This window comes from Hemiscyllium ocellatum, chromosome 4 (genome assembly GCF_020745735.1).
Source record: "Hemiscyllium ocellatum isolate sHemOce1 chromosome 4, sHemOce1.pat.X.cur, whole genome shotgun sequence".
In the NCBI taxonomy this organism is placed as follows: domain Eukaryota; kingdom Metazoa; phylum Chordata; class Chondrichthyes; order Orectolobiformes; family Hemiscylliidae; genus Hemiscyllium; species Hemiscyllium ocellatum.
The window spans coordinates 84,312,433-84,334,617 of record NC_083404.1 but is presented as its reverse complement, the minus strand read 5'-3'; the positions used below and the strand labels follow the sequence as shown (position 1 = coordinate 84,334,617).

The 22,185-nt window shown below is 38.4% G+C and overlaps 1 protein-coding gene across 4 annotated transcripts in view; it reads left to right on the top strand.

Moving 5' to 3' along the window:
* LOC132814652 (protein EFR3 homolog A-like) overlaps positions 1-22,185 on the top strand; it is a 159,759-nt gene that overhangs the window by 109,253 nt on the left and 28,321 nt on the right. For 3 of the 4 annotated variants that reach the window (XM_060823556.1, XM_060823554.1, XM_060823553.1), the window contains 5 exons: positions 10,367-10,442; positions 13,671-13,832; positions 15,226-15,357; positions 16,342-16,409; positions 20,839-20,966. In XM_060823556.1, the coding sequence (XP_060679539.1) occupies positions 10,367-10,442; positions 13,671-13,832; positions 15,226-15,357; positions 16,342-16,409; positions 20,839-20,966 (566 nt within the window). The remainder of the gene's footprint in view (positions 1-10,366; positions 10,443-13,670; positions 13,833-15,225; positions 15,358-16,341; positions 16,410-20,838; positions 20,967-22,185) is intronic. The other variant, XM_060823555.1, reaches the window with a different exon arrangement.

Genomic DNA, 22,185 nt, shown 5'->3' with positions numbered 1-22,185 from the left:
TGCACTCTTCTAGATCCCATTTCTGTTTGTACTTTGGCAATGCATACAAACACACAAACATATTAAAAGGGAGCAGAAGTAAACCATTCAACCCGTTGAGCAGCTTCATCATTCACTAAGATCATGGCTGATTTATTAGTGTTTCAAATTTCCATATTTGCATCTGCAACACCACCACCCCCACCACCCTCCCCACCTCAATAACCTCTGGTTCTCTTGTCTATCAAGACTATATCTTCTCTGTCTTTAAAAATATTTAATGATCCAGCCAGCAGTACTTTGCGTCTTGGTTCCTAAGCTTTACAACTCCAAATGAGAAAATGACTGCTCATCTCTGTCCTTAAAAACTGATCCCTAAATTTAAAACAGTGCTGTGTAGTTTTCAGCTAATCCATGAGAGGCAATATACTTTCCACTACCTCCTTATCAGGATCATTCAGGATCTAAGATACTTCACTGAAGTCATGCTCGCTACCATGGAAACAATCCCAGCCTGTCCAAACTAACCGCATAAGACATTGCCAATGAGAGAGTGCTACAAAGGTTCACCAGACTTGTTCCTGAGGTGGCAGGATGGCCCAGTGAAGCAAAATTAGGAAATTTGGGACGTGTTTACTAAAGTTTGAAGAATGAGAAGTGATCTTACTGAAAATAGCAATTATTGCAAGTAAGAAGTTTCGCTTAGTTCAGGAATCTGGAGCCGGGGGATGCTACTTAGGTCTGAGGTGAAAAATTATTTTAATTAGTGGGTGAACAATGGTACTGTTGTCCACAGAGGCATGTGGAAGAACTGTCTTTGAAAATGTAGAATGTAAAGATGATTCCTAATTACCAGTGGCATACAAGATAAGGGGGATGGGGTATTTAAAAGGCATTGAAGTATTCAATCAGCCATGACTGAATTAAATATTGGCAGTGGTTCAAATGGGCTGAAAGGCATACTTATACCTTTGAGTTCCTAAACTGTTTGTTCCAGGTGTAAATCCAATAAACTTTCTCTGAACTACCTCCAATGTATTTGCATCCCCCCTTAAATAAAGAGATCAAAACAACACAATATTTGAGATATGGAGTCACCAATAATTGAATCACAACGTCCTATTAACTTTCTTGACTACATGCTGTACTTGCATACTAACCTTTTGCACTTCATGCGCTAGAACACCTAATTTCCACTGCACTTTGAAATTCTGCAGTTGTTTAAGTAGTGCTCTGCTTTTTCATTTTTCCAATCAAAGTGAACAACTTCACGTTTTCCAACATTATACTTCATCTGCCAGAATCTTGCTTACTCACTAAGAGTCATAGAGATACACAGCATGGAAACAGACCCTTCAGTCCAACTCGTCCATGAAGACCAGATATCCTAACCTAATCTAGTCCCATTTGCCAGCACTTGGCCCATATCCATTTAGCCCTTCCTATTCCCATCCAGATGCATTTCAAATGCTGTAATTGTACCAGCCTCCACCACTTCCTCTGGTAGCTCATTTCATTCCATGCATGCACCACCCTCTGTGAAAAGTTGCCACTTAGGGGAAAAATTTCAAAAGGGACCTCTCACCCTAATCCTATGCCCTCTAGTTCTAGACTCCCCACCCCAAGGAAAAGACCTCATCTATTTATCCTGTCCCTGCCCCTCATGATTTTATAAACCTCTATAAGGTTACCCCTCAACCTTCAAACGCTCCAGGGAAAACAGCCCCAGCCTATTCAATCTGTCCCTATGGTTCAAATCTTCCAACCCCAGCAACATCCTTATAAATCTTTTCTGGACCTTTTCAAGTTTCACAGCATCCTTCCGATAGGAAGGAGACCAGAATTGCATGCAGTATTCCAAAAGTGGATTAACTAATATCCTGTACTTCAGCAACATGATCTCCCAACTCCTGTACTCAATACTCTGATGAATAAAGGAAAGCATATCAAACACCTTCTTCACTATCAAGGAACTATGAACCTGCACTCCAAGGTCTCATTGTTCAGCAACCCTCCCCCAGAATTTGCCATTAAGTATATAAGTCCTGCTCAGATTTGCTTTGAAAATGCTGCACCTCACTCCATCTCCCACTCTTCAGCCCATTGGCCTATCTGATCAAGATCCAGTTGTACTCTGAGGTAACCTTCTTCTCTGTCCACTACACCTCCAATTTTGGTGTCATCTGCAAACTTACTAACTATACCCTTTATGCTCACATCCACATCATTTATATAAATGGTTAAAAGTAGTGGACCCAATACCCAATCCTTGTGGCACACCACTGGTCACAGGCCTCCAGTCTGAAAAGCAACCTTCCACCATCACTCTCTTTCTACTTTCAAGCCTGTTTTGTATCCACTTGGCTAGTTCTCCTGTATTCAATGAGATCTAACCTTGCTAACCAGTCTCCCATGAGGAACCTTGTCGAGTGCTTTACTGAAGTCCATATAGATTACTTCTACTGCTCTACCCTCCTCAATCCTCTCTGTTACTTTTTCAAAAAACTCAATCAAGTTTGTGAGACATGATTTCCCATTTGCAAAGCCATGCTGACTATCCCTAAACAGTCCTTGCCTTTCCAAATACGTGTGAATCCTGTCTCTCAGGATTCCCATCCAACAACTTGCCCACCGCTGATGCCAGGCTTATTGGTCTATAGTTCCCTGGCTTTTCCTTACCACCTTTCTTAAAGTAGCACCACATTAGCTGACCTCCTGTCTTCCGGCACCTCACCTGTGACTATCGATGGTACAAGTATCTCGGCAAAGAGCCCAGCAATCACTTCCCTGGCTTCCCACAGAGTTCTAGGGTACACCTGATCAGATCCTAGGATTTTATCCACTTTTATGTTTCCAGGCATCCAGCAGCCTCGCCTATGTAATATGGATATTTGTCAAGATGTCACCATCTATTTCCCCATATTCTATATTTTCCATGTCTTTCACCACAGTAAACATGATGCAAAATACTTGTTTATTATTTGCCCCATGTCTTGCGGCTCCACACAAAGAGTGCCTTGCTGATCTTTGAGAGGCCTATTCTTTCCCTGGTTACCCTTTTGTCCCTAACATATTTATAAAATCCCATTGGATTCTCCTTAACACTACTTGCCAAAGCTATCTCATGTCCCCTTTTTGCCCTCCTGATTTCCCTCTTAAGTATACTCCTACTGCCTTTTGTACTCTTCTAAGGATTAATTCAATCTATCCTGTCTATACTTGACACCTGCTTCCTCCTTTTTCTTAACCAAAAGTTTCATTTCTCTAGACATCAGCATTCCCTATACCTACCAGCCTTTTATTTAACCCTGACAGGAATATACTTTCTCTGGATTCTCGTTATCTCATTTTTGAAGGCTTCCCATTTTCCAGCCGTCCGTTTACCTGCAAACATCTGCCCCCATCAGCTTTTGAAAGTTCTTGTCTAATACCGTCAAAATTAGCCTTCCTCGAATTTAAGACTTCAACTTTTAGATCTGGTCTATCCTTTTCCATCGCTATTTAAAAACTAATAGAATTATGATCACTGAACTCAGAGTGCTCCTCCATTGACACCTCAGTCACCTGCCCTGCCTTATTTCCCAGGAGTAGGTCAAGCATTGCACCTTCACTAGTAGGTACATCCACATACTGAAGCAGAAAGTTTTCTTGTAGTCACGTAACAAATTCCTCTCCATCTAAACCCTTAACACTATGGCAATCCCAGTCTCTGTTTGGAAAGTTAAAACCCCCTACCAAAACCACACTATTATTCTTACAGATAACTGTAATTTCCTTATAAATTTGTTTCTCAGTTTCCCACTGACTATTAGGGAGTCTATAATACAATCCCAATAGGGTGATCATCCCTTTCGTATTTCTCATAGCCCCCCAAATATCTTCCCTGGATGTATTCCTAGGAATATCCTCCTTAAGTTCAGCAGCAATGCTATCCCTTCTCAAAAGCGCCATTCCCCCTCCTCTTTTGCCCCCCTTTCTATCCTTCCTATAACATTTGTATATGGAACATTGCTCTGTTCATCCCTGAGCCACCTTTCTGTCATTGCTATGATATCCCAGTCCCATGTTCCAAACCATCTGTCTTCCCTGTTCAGCCTCTTGCATTGAAGTAAATGCAGTTTAATTTATCAGTCCTATCTTGTTCTCTGCTTTGTCTCTGCCTGCCCTGACTGTTGTCTCACTCCTTTTCCCAAGCGTACCAGTATCAGATTGATTTCTTTCCTCCCTATTTCCCTGGGTCCCACCCAGACTTCACCTATTTGTATCGGTCTGGATTCACTTTTTTTCTTCTTCACAATGTACTTTTCTACTTCTCTTGATCTCATCTGTGAACTTAACCATGAGGCTTTTGTTCCCCTCATCTAAGTCATTGACATATTGTAGGAAATTAAGGCCTCAATGCAAAGTCTTGCAGGATTCTGGTCATCACATCCTACCAATCAGAAAAGGCCCATTTATACATCCTGTAAAGATCATAGCTTTTATTTTCTTTACTTTTGACTGTGAACTTAAAGAAGATACTGCTGTGAACTGAGAACACTCTGCAAAGAATGGCTGCAGTTTTTTAAAAAAAAATTCGCATTTGCTCGTGCTCATTGTGAGTTGTATTCGGTGTTCCAATCCAATAGTCACATATGGTTTTTTCTTTGACACCATTCTGATTCTTTCTGGTTACCTTAATTATGCACTTAGAAAAATTTATAATCCCCTAAATTGATTTCAACACCTATGCCACAACAGATGTCAAACTAACTGCCCTATAGTTTCCTGTTTTACATCTCTCTTCCTCTTTAAGTAGTGAACAAAGTTAAAAATTACACAACACCAGGTTATATGTTTGGAAAGTTAAAATCCCCTACCATAACCACCCTTTTACTCTTACAGATAACTGAAATCTCCTTACAAATTTGTTTCTCAATTTCCTGCTGAGTATTAGGGGTCTATAATTCAATCCCAATAAAGTGATCATCCCTTTCTTCTTTCTCAGTTCCACTCAAATATCCTCCCTAAGAACAGTAGCAATGTTATCACTTATCAAAAATGCCACTCCCTCGCCTGTCTTGCCCCCACTCCCGCCCCTTTCTATCCTTCCTATAGCATTTATATCCTTGAACATTAACCTGTCAGTTATAACACCCAGGTTATAGTTCAACAGGTTTATTTGGAAGCACTAGCTTTCTGAGCGCTGTTCCTTTATCCAGTAGCTGTGGACCAGGATCATAAGACACAGAATTTATAGCAAAAGATTACAGTGTCATGCAACTGAAATGATATATTGAACAAACCTAGATTGCTGTTAAGTCTTGCAACTTTTAGAATTGGTTGCAAGTTTCAGTTCTTTAATATGTGATCCCAAAACTTCTTTTAAGTGACATTCTTGAGATAACTTGAGGTTTTATTAAAAAAAAGTGATATCTCAGCTCAGACAATGCATTAAAGGTTTGAGGTAAGAGTCTGCCTGTGTCCCAATCTTGAGTCAGACTGGTTCTATTTCCAAAGTAGGAATTTATGAAATATTACATGGATTGACTGCCTGCAGATTGTGCACTTTTTGAGCAAAATAGAATGTATCTAAAAATACAATTCTGGAGTTTTATTTGCTACTTGCCATTCTGATGGAATTGAAACCTGAATTGAGGGCATTTTGGGAAATGAAGATCAATGTATGAAATCCAGAGACTCGTTAGCCTGCAGCTTTATTGATTTATGTAGTACTGCTTCCCTCATCATTGCAATTTCACTAAGTTCCTCTCTCCTTTCCACCTGATTTACAGCTATTAGTGGGATGTTTTTGTTCCCTCTGAAGTGAAGAAAAGAAGCAAAGTATTTGTTCATTTCATCCACCATGACCTAATTATCTAATTTTAACTCCCCATTCTCCCTCTACAAGTCTAGAATCCACTTCACCATTTTTTGGTCTTTTTTCTAAAACAAAGAACTGCAGATACAGAAAACTCAATTCCCGCCTCAGGCGACTGACTGTGTGGAGTTTGCACGTTCTCCCCGTGTCTGCGTGGGTTTCCTCCGGGTGCTCCGGTTTCCTCCCACATTCCAAAGATGTGCGGGCCAGGTGAATTGGCCATGCTAAATTGTCCGTAGTCTTAGGTAGGGGGTAAATGTAGGGGTATGGGTGGGTTACGCTTCAGCGGGTCGGTGTGGACTTATTGGGCCGAAGGGCCTGTTTCCACACTGTAAGTAATCTAATCTAATCTAATCTAAAAAACTGTTTTTTAAAAAAAAGTTTTTGCCAAACCTGCTGGGTTTTTTCAGCATCTGTGGAGAAGAAAGCTGAGTTAACGTTCCAAAGAAGGATCACTGGAGTCAACATTAACTCTACTTTCTCCCCACAGGTGCTGCCGAACCTGGTGAGTTTCTCCAGCAATTTGTTTGTTTTCTTTTCCTTTTTGAATACTTCTGGAAACTCTTGCTCTCTGATTCCACATTGCTAATTTGCCTTCTGTCATGTTCTGATTGCTTACTCTTGATTATTTGGTACTTTTGGTATTCTTTGTGTTTTTTATATTCTTGCCAATCACATGGCTTCATCTTTGTGCAGTTATGCTTTTTCCTTGAGTTTGACACTTTCCCTAACTTTTTAGGATGGTGAGTCCTCCCTTTAGAATGTAAACAGAAATGCAGCAAGTCTGGCAGCATCTGTGGAGAGAGAAAATGGGTTAAGGTTATGAGTCCAATGACTCTTTTCTAGAATTGAAGGTGGTTTTCACGCTGTTAACAAAGTGGGGGGAGGAGGAGCAAGTGGAGCAGAGCAAAAAACAAAGGGAGGTGCTTTTGGAAGTGAAGGAGAAATTAAGTATCACTAGTTGTTAAGGGTAGATGTATATAGTTGAAAATACATGCCTCTGCTGACACCAAACCAGTTCTAACAAGACACTTGAAGGTGTTCCACAAAGTGGTCACCACATCTGCATTTCGTCTCACCATTGGAAAGGAGATCGCACTGTGAGCAATGAACACACTAAACTAGGTGTAAAGAAGTGCAAGTAAGCCACTGCTTCACCTAAAAGGTATGCTTAAAGCCTGGGGCAGTGGAGAGGGAAGAGATAAAAGAGCATGTTTTACAGCTTACAATTCCGAATCAGCTTAACATGTTTCTTTATAGTAAGGATAGAAATATTCCGAAATAGTCCCTTCACCACTGTGCCTCTATTGATTTATCCCCTCGCTTAATGTGCCAGTTCACATCCCATATGTTAATCTACATTTAGCTTTGAAACACTCCGGTTGTCTCTTTCAAAAGGGATGTAGAAAGTAATGATATTGTGGTCAGTTCTACCTTGGGTGTCTTTACTCTGAGGTTATTAATTCTCCTGCTGCTCAGATGCTGCCTGACATGCTGTTCTTTTTCCAGTGCCGCACTTCTTGATTTTGATCTCCAGCATCTGCAGTCCTCACTTTCTCCAAACCCTGGAACTTATGGCAATGCCAGTAAATGTCTAAATTCTGCTTAAATGCTGAGTGTGTTTCTAATACAACCATCCTCTCAGGCATAGTTCCAGACTTCTTCAGATCATCTGGGTGTAAAAATATCCCCCTAACTTCCCTCTTGGCTTTCTACCTTTTATTTTAAATCTTTGTCCTCTGGTTATTGACGCCTTATGAGCAGGGAAACAATGCCTTTCTGTCTTGTTCTTCTATTCCCCCTCACATCTCTTCTGTACCTTCACTGCTCCAAAGAAAACAAGTCCAGTTTTTTCCTCATGGATCAGATCCTCTATCCCAGGCAACATCTTGGCGAATCTCCTCTGCATCCTCTGGTGCAATCACATCCTTCTTTTATGTGACAGAACTATGTGCAGTACACCAGTTGTGACCTAGCCAGAGTTTTATGCAGTTCTGTCATAACCCCATTGCTCTGGTATTTTATGCTTCAGCTAATCAAGCCAAGTATCCTATATGGTGTCTTATCGGCTCTTCTACTTACACTGCTAACTTCAGAAATCTGTCTAACGGTTAGGTGGATAAACATGTTGAAAAATCATCTAGTGTCCAGGGATGTGCTAGGTGGGTTAGCCATAGTAATTGTGGAGTTATGGGGATATGTTAGGGGAACTGTGTCTGGATGTGGTGTTGTTTGGAGGTTTGGTGCAGATTCAGTGAAATGAATGGCCTCTTTCCAACAGTAGAGATTCTGTGACCATATGTGGATATACACACCAAAGTTCCTCTGATTTCCAATACTGTCCAAGGTCCAACTGTTCACAGTGTGATCTCTTGTGTTGTTAACTCTCTCCAGGTGCATTACTTCAACTTTTCTGATTTGAATTCAGTTTGCCACTGCTCTATACACCTGATTAGTTTTACCAAATTTATTATAACCTTCTGTCTGGTTGTTTCCAAAACGTACTGCTCTTAGCATCTACTTCAAAAGCATTTGATGAACTTTTCTGTCAGGCTGTTAGTGTCTATTTTCCAGTTTACATGCAGATTAAAATCACCCTTGATTATTGCAAAGTCTTCATTACAATTGTCATGATCATGGATCGTTACCTCAGATCAGTTTTGGGCAATTGAACTCTTAATTCCATCATGCGTTTCTTTTTTAAGAAGAGGGCTGCTCCAGCTAAACAAATGACTGTCAATATGAGTTCAGTGGCTGTTAGGGGAGAAACCCTCTAATGTCATACCTGAGGAGACATCAAGGAAGCTTCAAAGGGATGGTCTTAAAGGGGAGAAAATGCAGTATCAGCTAATCTCCCGGGAGTTATCTATTAGTGAATATGAAGAGAGAAGAGGCAGCGGTATGTGTGTTTGCCTGGGTTTGAGCATAAGTATGTTGTTAAGGTCACATTTAAAGAACCACCCATTAATCACCCCTCAGTTCTAGGTAAAGAACTTTCTTATTATGAGTGCTACAAAACTAGCATGCCAATGAAAGAATCAGGACAAAAGGAAGACTCTTTGTCTAAATGCTGCCATCCAGCCACCATCAAAGGATTTCAGCCAAACTGGAATCAAAAACCAAAATCAACTCAGACGACCCATAGAGACTGATCTGTGCACCATTTTATCCTTCCTTGGAACTCACTTCTCATAACTAATCAGTGTGTATGTGTGTTAGTGATTTATTTATTTATGTTCTTAATAATGAAAAGCCCACTTTTTTGTTATTCTGTGGAGGCCTACTTAAATCAGCTCCTTTTAAAATCTAAATTCCTTTGATCTGGGAGAAACATGCTCAAGGGAGGATATCTTTGATAAGTTAACTTTATTGAGACCAGCTGAGGGTGTAGGTGATAAAAGAACGGCAGTTTTTCCTTTCTCATCCAGGTGCTTAACAGTTTCGGGTCGAGTCTCTGAACGGTAATAACTTGTGGGACTTCACTTGGTCCTGGCACCCAGTGTTTCCTCTTGTAATTTGGACCCACATCAAAAGGAACAATAAAGAGAGGGTGTAGATTCAAAGGAATATGCAAAAGAAGCATTGGGTAATGTCAGAAAAAACCTATCCATTCAGTAAGTAGGGTTTGGAATGTAGTGCCTGGAAATGTGATAGGGGTGGTTTCAGTTAAGGCATTCAAGAGGACATTAGATGATTATATGGATAGAAAGAGTGTGCAAGACTACAGGGGTAAGGCAAGAGATTGGCCCGAAGTAATGATGTTTGTTTGAAGAATTGGTGCAGGCACAGTGGGCTGAAATAGCCTCCTTCTGCATCATAACAATTATGTATTTCGGTGATATTAAGTTTACCATTAGAGGGGCTGTGGGCTACTCCCAGAAGGGACTTTTCCATCATGTTCCTTATGTCTACTGAAACCAATTCCATATCCTGATATCCCGAGGCAAGGTCATCTCTAATTATTGCACAAATGCCATATTTTATTAATAGTGCTGCCTTCAGTCTTTACCTAGCTTCATTATGTGTCCTGACACAGCTTTTGCCATGATTTTGTCATGGTTTATTTACTCCAATATGTGCTATCAGTTTGTTTACTGACAATACAAGTATTGTTTCCTTGTTATGAATACTACATGTATTCAGATGCAGAGCCTTTACTTTTGTCTTTTTTGTTGTCCTTGTTATATGTGGTCTTGGGCGTTGGTGTAATCCGAGGTTTCTCTTACCGTTAATTCCCATATTACTATTTTCATCTCTTATCTTTCTTCTATCACATCTGCCTACATTTGATCCCTTAACTCCACTTTTGTTTGTTTATAATGTTATGGTATACAGGAATGGTTTAGTGACAAATTAAATTTGTTTAATTTTATATAAAGCATGTACCTGTTGGCATTACTTGTGTCACTAGTTATGTCCAATACTATAAAATTATTTCAAAAACATTTTTAAAGTTTAGCATGTTGTTTCTGGTCTTGCTTTTATTTGCAGTGATGTGTAGTAATGTTACCATTATTTTCTTTCAAGAGTCATCCCCGATGTTTCAGCATTGAAGATAAAAAGAGACAAGAGCTCAAAGCAAGACATTAGTTTTATGAAAAAGGTAATTAAAGATGCAATTAAGCAACCTCATTATGTTTAAGTGAACAGCTAATTTGAAATGTTGAAGGAATGGTTAGTGTTTTCATTAGTTTTTCAATTTAATAAATTGATGGGTTCTTATGGTTTTCAATTTGTTTCAGACTAGATTCATATTACAGTTTCTCAGGTTTGTACTCAAATTAATTTAAATGTTCTTGAAATGTATTCCTTTTTATGCAAGTATTTTTTTTCTGCTCTTTTCTCCTGTTAGCAATAGTTTCTTAACTGAGTATAGTTAGACAAACATTTGAGAGTTCTGACTTGCTGATCGTTGGATAGAAATCAATGAATTACTACATTAGTTTGAATTTTACAACATAGACCATTTGACCAACAGATATTGTGCTGGTGTTTATTCTCTACACGAACCTTGTCACATCTTATGTTATCCCACCCAATAGTCCCACCTGTTCCAATCTCGCACATGTGCTTACCTTGTATATGTCCTTCTCTCAATTGCTCTGTAATAGCAAGTTCTACATTCTAATCACTAAGGAAAGCAATATATCCTGAATTAATTGTGGTATTTATTAATAAGTACCTCTTTTAATTACGAGCCCACAAAAGGAAACATCTTCACTGCACCTACCTTGTCAATGCTCTTCATAATATTAAAGATCTCTCAGCAGGTCACTTCTCAGTTTTTTTTTCTTTTTGCTATAACATCTTGGGCAGAGCTATCTAGTCCCTTGGTTGGCCTTTGAATAATTCTGTTGCTTTCATAGATTTGAATTTCAGAAATGGTGTGATAATTTTTCAGAGCTCTAGCACAAAGTTCAAGCTAGCTGGACCTATTATCTATCTCGTCATCAAATGGTAATTGTTTATGGATTGCGGATCTGCAGTGAGCAAAATTGATTTTCCTTTCAGAGACCAAATTGCTATATGTAGTTCTATGGAACTCAGTGACAGACACCTAATTGGTTATATTTATTAGTGAGGGGGTCAAACAACAATTTTGCCAGGAGTCAGTTATGGCAAGCTCCCCTTTGGTTGATGTTTGAAAAATTATTTTTGGATACGCAATTAAACTCTTGCTTTGTAATACTTAAAAATGTAATGTGCAATACTAGTAGTAAATACAGCTTTTGTCTGATTGGCTGGCAAAGGGGAAATCTATCCCTGCTTCCTGACTGCACTAAAATTCAAAAGCACATAGTTGTAATTAGATGAGAGTCACAAATTGCACAGATGGATTGGCTATCTATATCGTGGTGAGATATTACCAGGTTCTCAATCATCTAAGATTGAAGTTAATGGCCCACAAGCTAAACCTTTGTTTCCAGAGAAATAAAATTCTGACATGGACGAAGGTGTATTCCTATCACATGGAATTCTACCTTTGGTCTCTAGAAATTCAGTTGTAGCATTGTTGAAATTTAAATTATTCATTACCACTCTAACACTGTTTTGCCAGAGCTTTCTTGTTGCTGGAGCCAGTGGAAATTCTGATTTGGTTACATATACCTCTAACACTACCTAATCGACTTTAAAAATATTGACTTGGATTAGAATGTATGTTTTATGTTGATGGGTTTACATGTTGAATTTTACAAGTCCATACAATTCCCATGGTGCCTCAGTCCAGCTGTGGCCCCTGAATGGCTTCCACTGTGTTCTATCCACGTTTCCTCCTCACCATGAGGCAGTCTTGCCCTTTCGTGGTGTCCATGACTTTGGGATCATCTGATAGCCTGGCCCTGTTCCAGTGGCAGTTCTGGGACTGGTTGTCAGCTCCTGAGGCAGGATCTTCATTTCCCTTGGAGCTTTGAGGATTTGTGAAGGTGCAGTGATCGACAAGGATGCATTCCTTTCCACCTCTTAAAGTGACAAGACTGGAAATCCTGCCATGCAAAAAATCTTGTCTGTGGAAAATCAATCTTCCTTCTTGTATTGACTATGCTTTAAATATTGAGGTCGTATAATAAAAAGAAAAACCCTACTTTTTTTAAACAACATTCAGAAGTGAGGGTATTTTTAGGGACTGCTTTTGAGTGAACATACTAGGATAGACTTCATCATCACGAATCATCTTATGATCAACTGAATATTTGTTAGACGTTTGCATAATTGCAAAGCTGAATCTTGAGTGGTTAATAAAGGTTAGTTTATGATTAACAATGTGCAGCAATTGGTAGGAATTTAGTACTAATGGTTAGAGTTGTTCATCATCTGTCACGCTTAGCATTTTTCCTGTTAAGAAGTTGACATTGAGTTCCAAGTGTTGAAAAACTCTGTTTTAACAGCACTAGATACATTTTATTTTGAAAACTGCAATTCAGGGAAACCTTTTTCCTATCAATGTGGGTGTCACTGGCAAGGTCAGATTTTGTTGCCCATCTGGAATTGCTCTTGAACTGAGGTGGCTTTTCTCAACTGTTAATGAGAACAATTAAGCATCAGTCACTTTGTATAATACGAGAATCACATGAAGGTCAGAATGGGTAAAGATGGCAGATTTCTTTCCCTAAAGTGATTAGTGAATAAGATTAATTTTTCCACCAATTGAAATAAGTTTTATGGTTATCATTCGAGTCTAGATTTTTAAAAAAAATTTACAAATCTTTTGTCTTCTGGTCTTTGGTAATAAAACATGCTTTGCATTTAATTCTGTGGTAAAAACTTAATTTCCTCTGATTCATTTTTTTCTCATCTGCAGGCTACTCTTTTATTACTGGCAGTGATTTAAACAAAACTCAAAGAAGATAATTTGCTTGTGGCTTTAATTGTGTAAAAGGTCAAGCATAATTGCTAGGTTGCTCAGCATAATGAGAAAAAAAATTAATTCAGATTGCTAACAAAAATAGAATCTCTTTTTAGAAATAATTAGAAGGCAACTGTCCAAAATAATGAACAGTACAGGCTGTAAAAAGTGCAAATAAGTTTTATCACCCTGTTTGATCTTCCCCCTCAGTATTCTCAGATCCCAGTGCTCAAATCTAAACAGCGCAGAGGTATACCATAGTAAACCCTCTATTCAGTTAATTGTTGGTGCAGGAAATTGTTTAAGCAGTTGAAGTTTAATCTTAGCATACTTTTCAGCATAAACTTTTGAATGATCAGAAATTCAGGAGTGTGTGTTCTTAGATGACTGTTAATTATTGTCAAGCACATTTGCTCATTAAAGTGCTGTTCATTTTTTCCTGATTAAAAAGACCTTGAACTTTATTCTTACTGTATTTGTTTTCAGCAAGGACAGCAGTTATACAGGCACATTTATATGGGTTGTAAAGAAGATGATAATGAACAGAAAAACTTTGAATCTCTTTTTGTTGCTCTTTTGCTCATCACCATTGAACTGGCCAATGACGAGGTCATCATAGACTTGATTCGGCTTGCTCTTGGTATACAGGTACTGTAAACTGGAAAAGTGTCTTGTTTTAGTGTTCTGAAATAGGCACTTTAGTAATTTTTAATATGTTGCAGTTTACACAACCTAGCTTATTAGGCATATCTAAACTGTACGTTGAAACGAGGCAATGTCTATGCTGCATAATCTTGTAAACCTTACAATTGCATTCTAAATCTAATTGTCAGCTATGAATTAACTTTTAAAAAGAGCTGTACTCACATTTTAAATTCTAAATTATAGGCTTCTATTACAGAACATTGAATATTGAGTCAACTGGCTGTTATACTAGCAATCCAGGCCAAGATTAGCCTCCAAAGACACAACTGGCGATCCCATTGCAAATTGCATTCAGAATAAACTTTGCAAGGCCCAAGCTTTTTCTCCATTTCCATTCAAACCCAGTTGCACATTGTCGAACATAAAATCTCCCTGAACTGTCCCATGCAGCAGTTTTTTCTAAAATTTGCAATTAAATAAATTTCTTCTACCTGTCTGAGTAATAATCTAGTGCAATTTTATCATTGCAAAAAATCGATTTATCACAAAAGATGAATATTTTTCAACAATGTCAGCATCTGTGGATAAGCTGATTGTAAGTAACTAAAAGGGAGTCTTTTTAAAAATTAGGCAAATCCATCCAATTTTCAAATTTCAAGTAAATTTGCATTTCTAACTTCAAATGCATTTATAGCTTAAATGTTTAATTATAAAAATACTTGTGAAAACCTGCAAATGGGTGCAATTGGCAGGAATTTCTAAGAGTGATTGATTTGATTTGGGCAGTGGATGTAGTTTCCAGCCTGATATTGCTTCAAACTAGAACAAAAGTTGCAACACATTAATTTGCATTGGTTATAATTCACACATGGCATTCCTCAATGTTTTGCGTTGGTTTGGCTGGTTTTGGTAAATCAATGCAACCTGCAGCAAACTACAGACATAAAGATACAGTTACTTTGAATTTTGAATAGGCAATTTCATTGGTCTTCAATATTACTTGAAAGCATGTGTTTCAGCTGAACTGTTTGCGGTGACTTTTGAAGAGTGCTTTATTAATGTGTTTGAAGATAAGTTCATAACTTCCTCTTGATGGTAACTGTTTCTAACCATCTTTTTCATTGTTTGCTAATATGCACAACAGGAACCATTCCACCAACAGCTATATATCATTAAGTTAAATTTATTCATAAGGACCTTCATAATTCATATATGCTTGCCATTGTAAGGCATGTATTTCACATTAAAATTCAGCAGGGCATTACCATACATCAGTAGTAAAATATTAACTTGCTGTGTCTTTCTGATTTGCTAAAGGTCAAAACTTTTAGAACATCATTCTGAAAAGATTTAGTAATTACTTTACTTCTAGTGACATCTTTATGTTTCACTCTAGGACTTAGCTGTTACTAATGAAGATAACTTACCTGTGTACAATCGTTGTGCCATATTGGCTCTGGTGGCTGCATACTTGAACTTTCTGAGTCAGATGATTGCAGTGCCAGCTTTCTGTCAACATGTTAATAAGGTTGGTAGCTTAATTCTAATAGTTCTAGTGGAATCAAGGGTTATGGAGATAAGGCAGGAACAGGATACTGATTAAGGATGACCAGCCATGATCATATTGAATGGTGATGCAGGCTCGAAGGCAGAATGGCCTATTCCTGCACCTGTTGTCTATTGTCTATTGCAATCTAGACTTAAAGCAGTCATTTCAATAAGATATCGGATAATTGCTGTTCCCACAGAACAAGTACTTCAAAATAATGTTGGGAGAGATGTCACTTGCCAATTTATATCAGGTTTTATCTTCCTTTACAAACATTACTTTTTTATAAAATGTAGGTAATGCTGCTGTGTGAGCATGTTGTAGTTAAAGAGGACTTGCTGTATAATATATGCTGATGAGGGAAAAATTGTCAATGTGCCTGCAAAATCATATTCTTGATGAGAAAGGAGCAGCAGTGGCTGCCAAATTCCTGCAGAGCTCGGGTGGTAATTTGCTGTAGCTTATGGAAATTTAAACCCATGAACTGAACCTTGGGTATCCTTAACCTGAATGCAATTTCTGCAGTACCCAGTGTTAACCCATTTACTTGAGCAGACTCTATATGTTGGGATACACAACAGGAGACTGTAAAATATCTATTTCATAGGAAACTGTAAATGAGCAACTTGTGACTGTTGATCCAGATAACTGGGCAGTCTTCATCACTTTGTTTTATTTCATGATTTTCAGTTCTTGATTTCTCTGTTAAACTTTATAGTTCTCAGCATACAAAACCTCATTGCAGCATTAAGTAAAATATGTAATTCTAAACTGATAAACCTAATCCATAGAGCTAGGACATTATCTTCATAACTTGGGAATTATTTGCATATTCACAAAGAAAACTCATCTTACTTGGATTCAAGTTTCATTTGATGATATTATGCATTTAGTTTTAATGTTTTTGGGTGATGTTCAAAACTTTCCCACTTTAATAAAACACAGCTCCTTTGCTTTTTCAAGGTGATTGAAGTGAGAAGCAAAGAGGCATCATATCTTTTGCCTGAATATATCTGCAGAGAAAAGTACGGGTAAATGTGTTACTTTGTCAATTAGTCTTTTGTTTATTTTGATCAAAGGAATTTGTGATTTCTGGAGCCTTGTGAATTGATCTCGCCATATCTTGATTTTATTCAATTTAAATGTAAAATCGATAATGGTAGAACTGTGTTTAACATTCAGGAATTAACCGTGCAGTGTTATGATAAAAACAAGTAATTGTGCTTGTCAGCAGGCCTTGATACAATATAGTATCAAATTCTTTATGTACTTCAAGAATAGAAATAATCCTGAAATTCAGAAATTAATTGAAATAGCTATATTTAGATTCATTCTATATATGTATGCATGTTTTGTTTAATTGACCTAATTACCAAATGTATTAGTAAATAATTATGAACATAGAGAAATACTGAGCTTGGTAGCATGATCAGCTTGTCTTTCGCAATACCACAAAGTTGCATTGCAATCCAGCATTTTTAAAATTTTTTTGTGGAAACAGGCCCTTCGGCCCAGCAAGTCCACACCAACCTGCCGAAACGCAACTCACCCAGTCACATTCCCTACATTTACCCCTCCACCTAACACTAGGGGCTGTTTAGCACGGCCAGTTCACCTAACCTGCACATTTTTGGATTGTGGGAGGAAACCAGAGCACCTGGAGGAAACCCACGCAGACAGCGGGAGAATGTGCAAACTCCACACACACTGTTGCCTGAGATGAGAATTGAACCCAGGTGTCTGGCTATGTGAGGCAGCAGTGCTAACCACTGAGCCACCGTGCCGCCCATTCTGTTGCTTCTGTCTACCAGAAAGAGTATCCTGTCATGGGAGAGTTGTAAAAAAATGTTCTAAGAGAGCATAGTGACTGAGATATATAATCCAATTATACATTTTGTTACACAAGATTTCCTGAAGAATTTGCAGAAAGTTTGCACTTGTAACGAGGCCCAGCATTTTGCGGAAGATAACTTGACCTGGTGTAAAGCAAAAAAGACCATCTGAAATCCAACTAGTTCTGTGTTCGGCTTGTGTGCCATGTCACATCAATTCTCTGGCTTTTTAAAATTCTTTCATGGGATATGACTATTGCTATCAAAGTCAGCATTTGTTGCCTATCCCTAATTGCCCTTGCACTGACTGGCTTGCTAGGCCATTTCAGAAGGTGGTTAAGAGCCAATCACATCAGTGTGGGTCTGGCATCACATATAGGCTAGATCAGGTAAGGGCAGAAGGTTTCCTGCCTTAAAGAAACTAGTAAATAATTGACAATTGTTTCATGGTTTTGGATTAGTGGTGCTGGAAGAGCACAGCAGTTCAGGCAGCATCCAACTACTACCAAGATGAGCTGTCAATTAGACATTTATTCATTACATTCAAATTCCATCATGTGCTATGGTGGGATTTGAACCATTATCTTCAGAGCATTAGTCTTTGAACCTCTGAGCTAGTAGATATATGCATTATCACTGTATCATCTTTCTAAACCTTAACAGGTTGGTGCGCATAGGCATTATAGTCATTTAAGATAAGTGATGTGGTTTTAAAAGGACTGGCTTGCCCTCAGATTAGGACCTGGAAAAGGGATGGAATCAGTGCTTGAGAATGCATTTGTGCCTGAGCCGAAAGACAATAGCTTTGATCTTCTTGGTACTTGGATGGATAAAATTTCTGTTTGTCCATTACTGGTTGTTGGATAATCAGCATGACAAATAAGCAGAAGAGGGGTCAGGAGGGCAGCTATATTAATCCAAGTTGCTGTTGATGTCAGAAGAATGTAGGACATTATAGACAAGTACAAATCATCAAAGATTCATGTACACTTTTTGTTTTCCTAAAGCAAGATCAAATATCCTGCAATATCCTTCTGTCTCTCAGGAGAAGATATAATCTAAGCAGTTCCCATGAATACCTTATAATTTGAAAGGAGTGTCATTGCAGTTAATAATGAAATGTTGATTCCTGGATGTTTAGTAGCAAAAAACAGTTTTCTATGTTTTAGACTTCACTGTATGCCTTTGAGTTAGCATTCTAGATGTAGACTGCCATTATAATTGATCTGATTTTTGCTTTTGGACATTTTACTCGCAAGCAAAACATTGATCATTGTTAATTGTCTGTAGAGCTTCATGCAAAATTAAAATTTAATTTAATGTCAGTGCCAGGATTTGAATATCATCACTCAAACAGCACATGATCTTTGATTATCATAGTTCATCATTGTTGGCAGTAATGAGGTTCCAACTTTTCAGTTTACCATGTTGGAATCCAGCCTGATCAATTTCACTGTGTTCATTAATTATTTTGTGTATATATTTCACTTGAATGAAAGGTTGCTGGTGACATTTATTTTTCCTGTATCACTTTATCCCAAACTTTACTACTTTAGACTCTCTGGAATTTATTTTTGTAACCATGATTTTGAAGGAAAATAACCTCACCATTAAAGATTCTGATAGCTTTGTTTTACTGTTATTCATTCAGCTGATGGATTAACACTGAACATTAATGATTGGTCATGTGTAGCAACAGGGGCAAACCATTTTAGCCCTTCAAACCTGCACCACCATTTCTATAAGATCAGGGCTGATCTTATCTTAAAATGTATCAACGTTCCCTCACTGCTGTTATGTTAAAATCTTGGAGCTCCCTCCTTTACAGCTTTGTGCGTGTGCTGACAGCAAATCGACTGCAGCAATTTAAGAAGACAGCACATCATTAGCTTCTAAAGGGCCACTCAGGATGCACAATAAATGCTGGCTCAGCCAGTGATAGCTAATATCCATGAACTAATTTTTAAAAATCTGGCTGTGGTCTCCACTTCCCTATCAGCATCCCGTGACACTCTACTTAATAGTCCTTTAACTATCTATCTCTATCAGCCTTGAATAAAATTAAAAACACAGCATCCACTATCCTACAGTGAAGAAAATTTAAATGCGAAGTGCTGCATTTTGGAAAAGCAATTCAGAGCAGGACTTACGCAGTTAATGGTAAGGTCCTGGGGAGTGTTGCTGAACAAAGAGACTTTGGAGTGCCCATAGCTCCTTGAAAGTGGAGTCGCAGGTAGATAGGATAGTGAAGAAGACCTTTCCTTTATTGGTCAGAGTATTGAGTACAGGAGTTAGGCGGTCATGTTGCAGCTGTCCAGAACATCGATTAGGCCACTTTTGGAATATGTGCAGTTGTGGTCCCCTTCCTTTCAGAAGGATGTTGTGAAACATGAAAGGGTTCAGAAATAATTTACAAGGATGTCACCAGCACTGGAGGATTTGAGCTATAGGGAGAGGCTGAACAGGCTTGGGACTGTTTCCCTGGAGCATCGAAGGATGACCTTATAAAGTTTTGTAAAATCATGAGGGGCATGGATAGGATAAATAGACATGGTCTTTTCCATGGGGTGTGGGAGTCCAGAACTAGAGGGCATAGGTTTAGGGTGAGAGGGGAAAGATATAAAAGGGGCAACTTTTTCAGACAGAGGGTGGTATCTGTATTGGATGAGCTGCCAGAAAAAGTGGGGGAGGCGAGTACAATTGCAGCATTTAAAAGACATTTGGATGGGTTTCTGGGATATGGGCCAAGTGCTGGCAAATGGGTCTAGATTAGGTTAGGATTTCTGGTCAGCATAGACAAGTTGGTTCAAAGGGTCTGTTTCCATGCTGTACATCTCTGTGACTCCATGACTTTGTCTTAAAGGGGGATCTCTTATTCATAAACTATATTCTCTAGTTTTCATCTCCAAAGGAGGAAATGCCCTCTGGGTCTTCCATCCTGTCCAATCCCTTCATGATCTCAGCTTCCAACAATACCATCTTTTGACTATAGCTGGAATGCTGATGCAGGCCATTTGGAAGATTCTGGAAATATGATAATGTCATCAACTTCAGCTTTTTTGAGTCTGACCAGGTTGTCCGTTTCTAAAATAAAGCACAAAATTATAGAATACATTTTCTGAGATTTCTCTTCATTCCCTGTGGCCATGACAAAATTAGCAATACAGTAACACAGCACTTTGAGCACTTTCATCTTCTACAGAAACTTTATTTTCATGCCCTGATTTTGATGGTTTATAAAATATGAATTTTTCAGTGGCATACTTGGGCAGTTGTATAGATCTGAAAATGTGTTGCTGGAAAAGCGCAGCAGGTCAGGCAGCATCCAAGGAACAGGAAATTCGACGTTTCGGGCATAAGCCCTTCATTAAGGGCTTTTCCAGCAACACATTTTCAGCTCTGATCTCCAGCATCTGCAGACCTCACTTTCTCCCAGTTGTATAGATTTAAACTTTAATTCAGTGAATAAAAGATCATATTCGTATTTACCAAATTTTGAAGAACGATTTTTTTTAAAAAACTTTATCACTTTTTGAACGTGCTCTGTAAATCTACTTTGCAAAATGTTGTTACAGGAGCTTTTATCAATTATGCAATATATGCAATGTTGTTTTTTTTCTGTCAATAGATTGCCCAAAACCCTCGAGATACAAGACAAAAGTTATCTTTTCTTGCAAAACAAGATTGCAGATGCGCTGGCTGGCAGTGGCTACAGTGTGGAGAGGCTGTCAGTGCCATATGTACCCCAACTTACAGGTAGGAGTGCAGTTGTTTCAAACTGTAGTGATTAAAGCATTATCATTATAATGGCCAGAAACTTATTTCTAAATTGAGTTCATTCATTTACAGCTAACTTTTAGTTGTTTCTGATATAAAAGCACTAAAACATCTTTTTTCTACAACAGAGGTGAAGCTAATTCCTGATATTGTTTTTCCGAGTTATAAACACCCAATGATAAATCATTTTTCAAGCAGTTTGCACAAAGTAGTTGGAAAAGCCACATTTTTTCCCAAGGTATTTTACTTAGTTTGTGGGATGTGAGCATTGCTGACAAGACCAATATTTATTGCCCTCTTGTAGTTGCCCTTTGAATCGAGTGGTTCACTGCAGCCATTTCAGAGCACAGTTAAGAGAATAACTGTGGAACTGGAGTCGCATGTCAGCCAGATCTGGGAATTAGTGATAATCAGTTACGGTTTCATGGTCACCATTACTGAGACTAAATCTAGAATTGAAAACTAGTCAGTTGAATTTAAATTCCACCAGCTGCCTTAGTGCAATTTGAACCAATGGCCACACTTCTTTAGCTTAGACCACTACCACTATGCCACCATCTCCACTTAGTGAGTGACTGGTAGGAATGCAGAATTGTAATACTCAGTGAATTCATTTCATGGAGCAACTTGTGCCGTGATGAGGTACTGTCTTTTGGACAAGACTTACTCTGAGTGCATTGAGACCAATGGCACTATTTAAAGAAGGGAAGGTAAGTTCATTTGACTGCAAGCATAATATTTCTCACTCTAACACCACTAATTTAGATAATCTGGTCATTTATTGTAAAGCTAACGTGGAACATTTTCATAAATGAACTCTCTTAGTTGCACTACATTGCAGTGGTAATTGCACTTTGAATGTAAGAAAATAACTGAAATAATTTACCATGACCTTGCACTTGGCCAAGAGCTATATAAACATACTCTGACTTCTCCTCCCCATTCCTCCTTCCTTTCCCTTCTCCATTCCAGTTCAGGATATGGTATTTTTGGTGCAGGTCTGCTCAGGTCCAGAAAGAGATCATAAGCCCTGGTGTGTTACCTGTTTCTGCGTCCCTAATTCCCCAGCCCCTTAATCCTCCACTCACATCTCAGAATTGGAAGCCATAATCATATTTGGGTTGAAGTATTTTATGTATGTTGAGCAAAACCTTTTGGCTTTTGTACTGTATCCCTCTCTTTATAATGCCCATCGAAA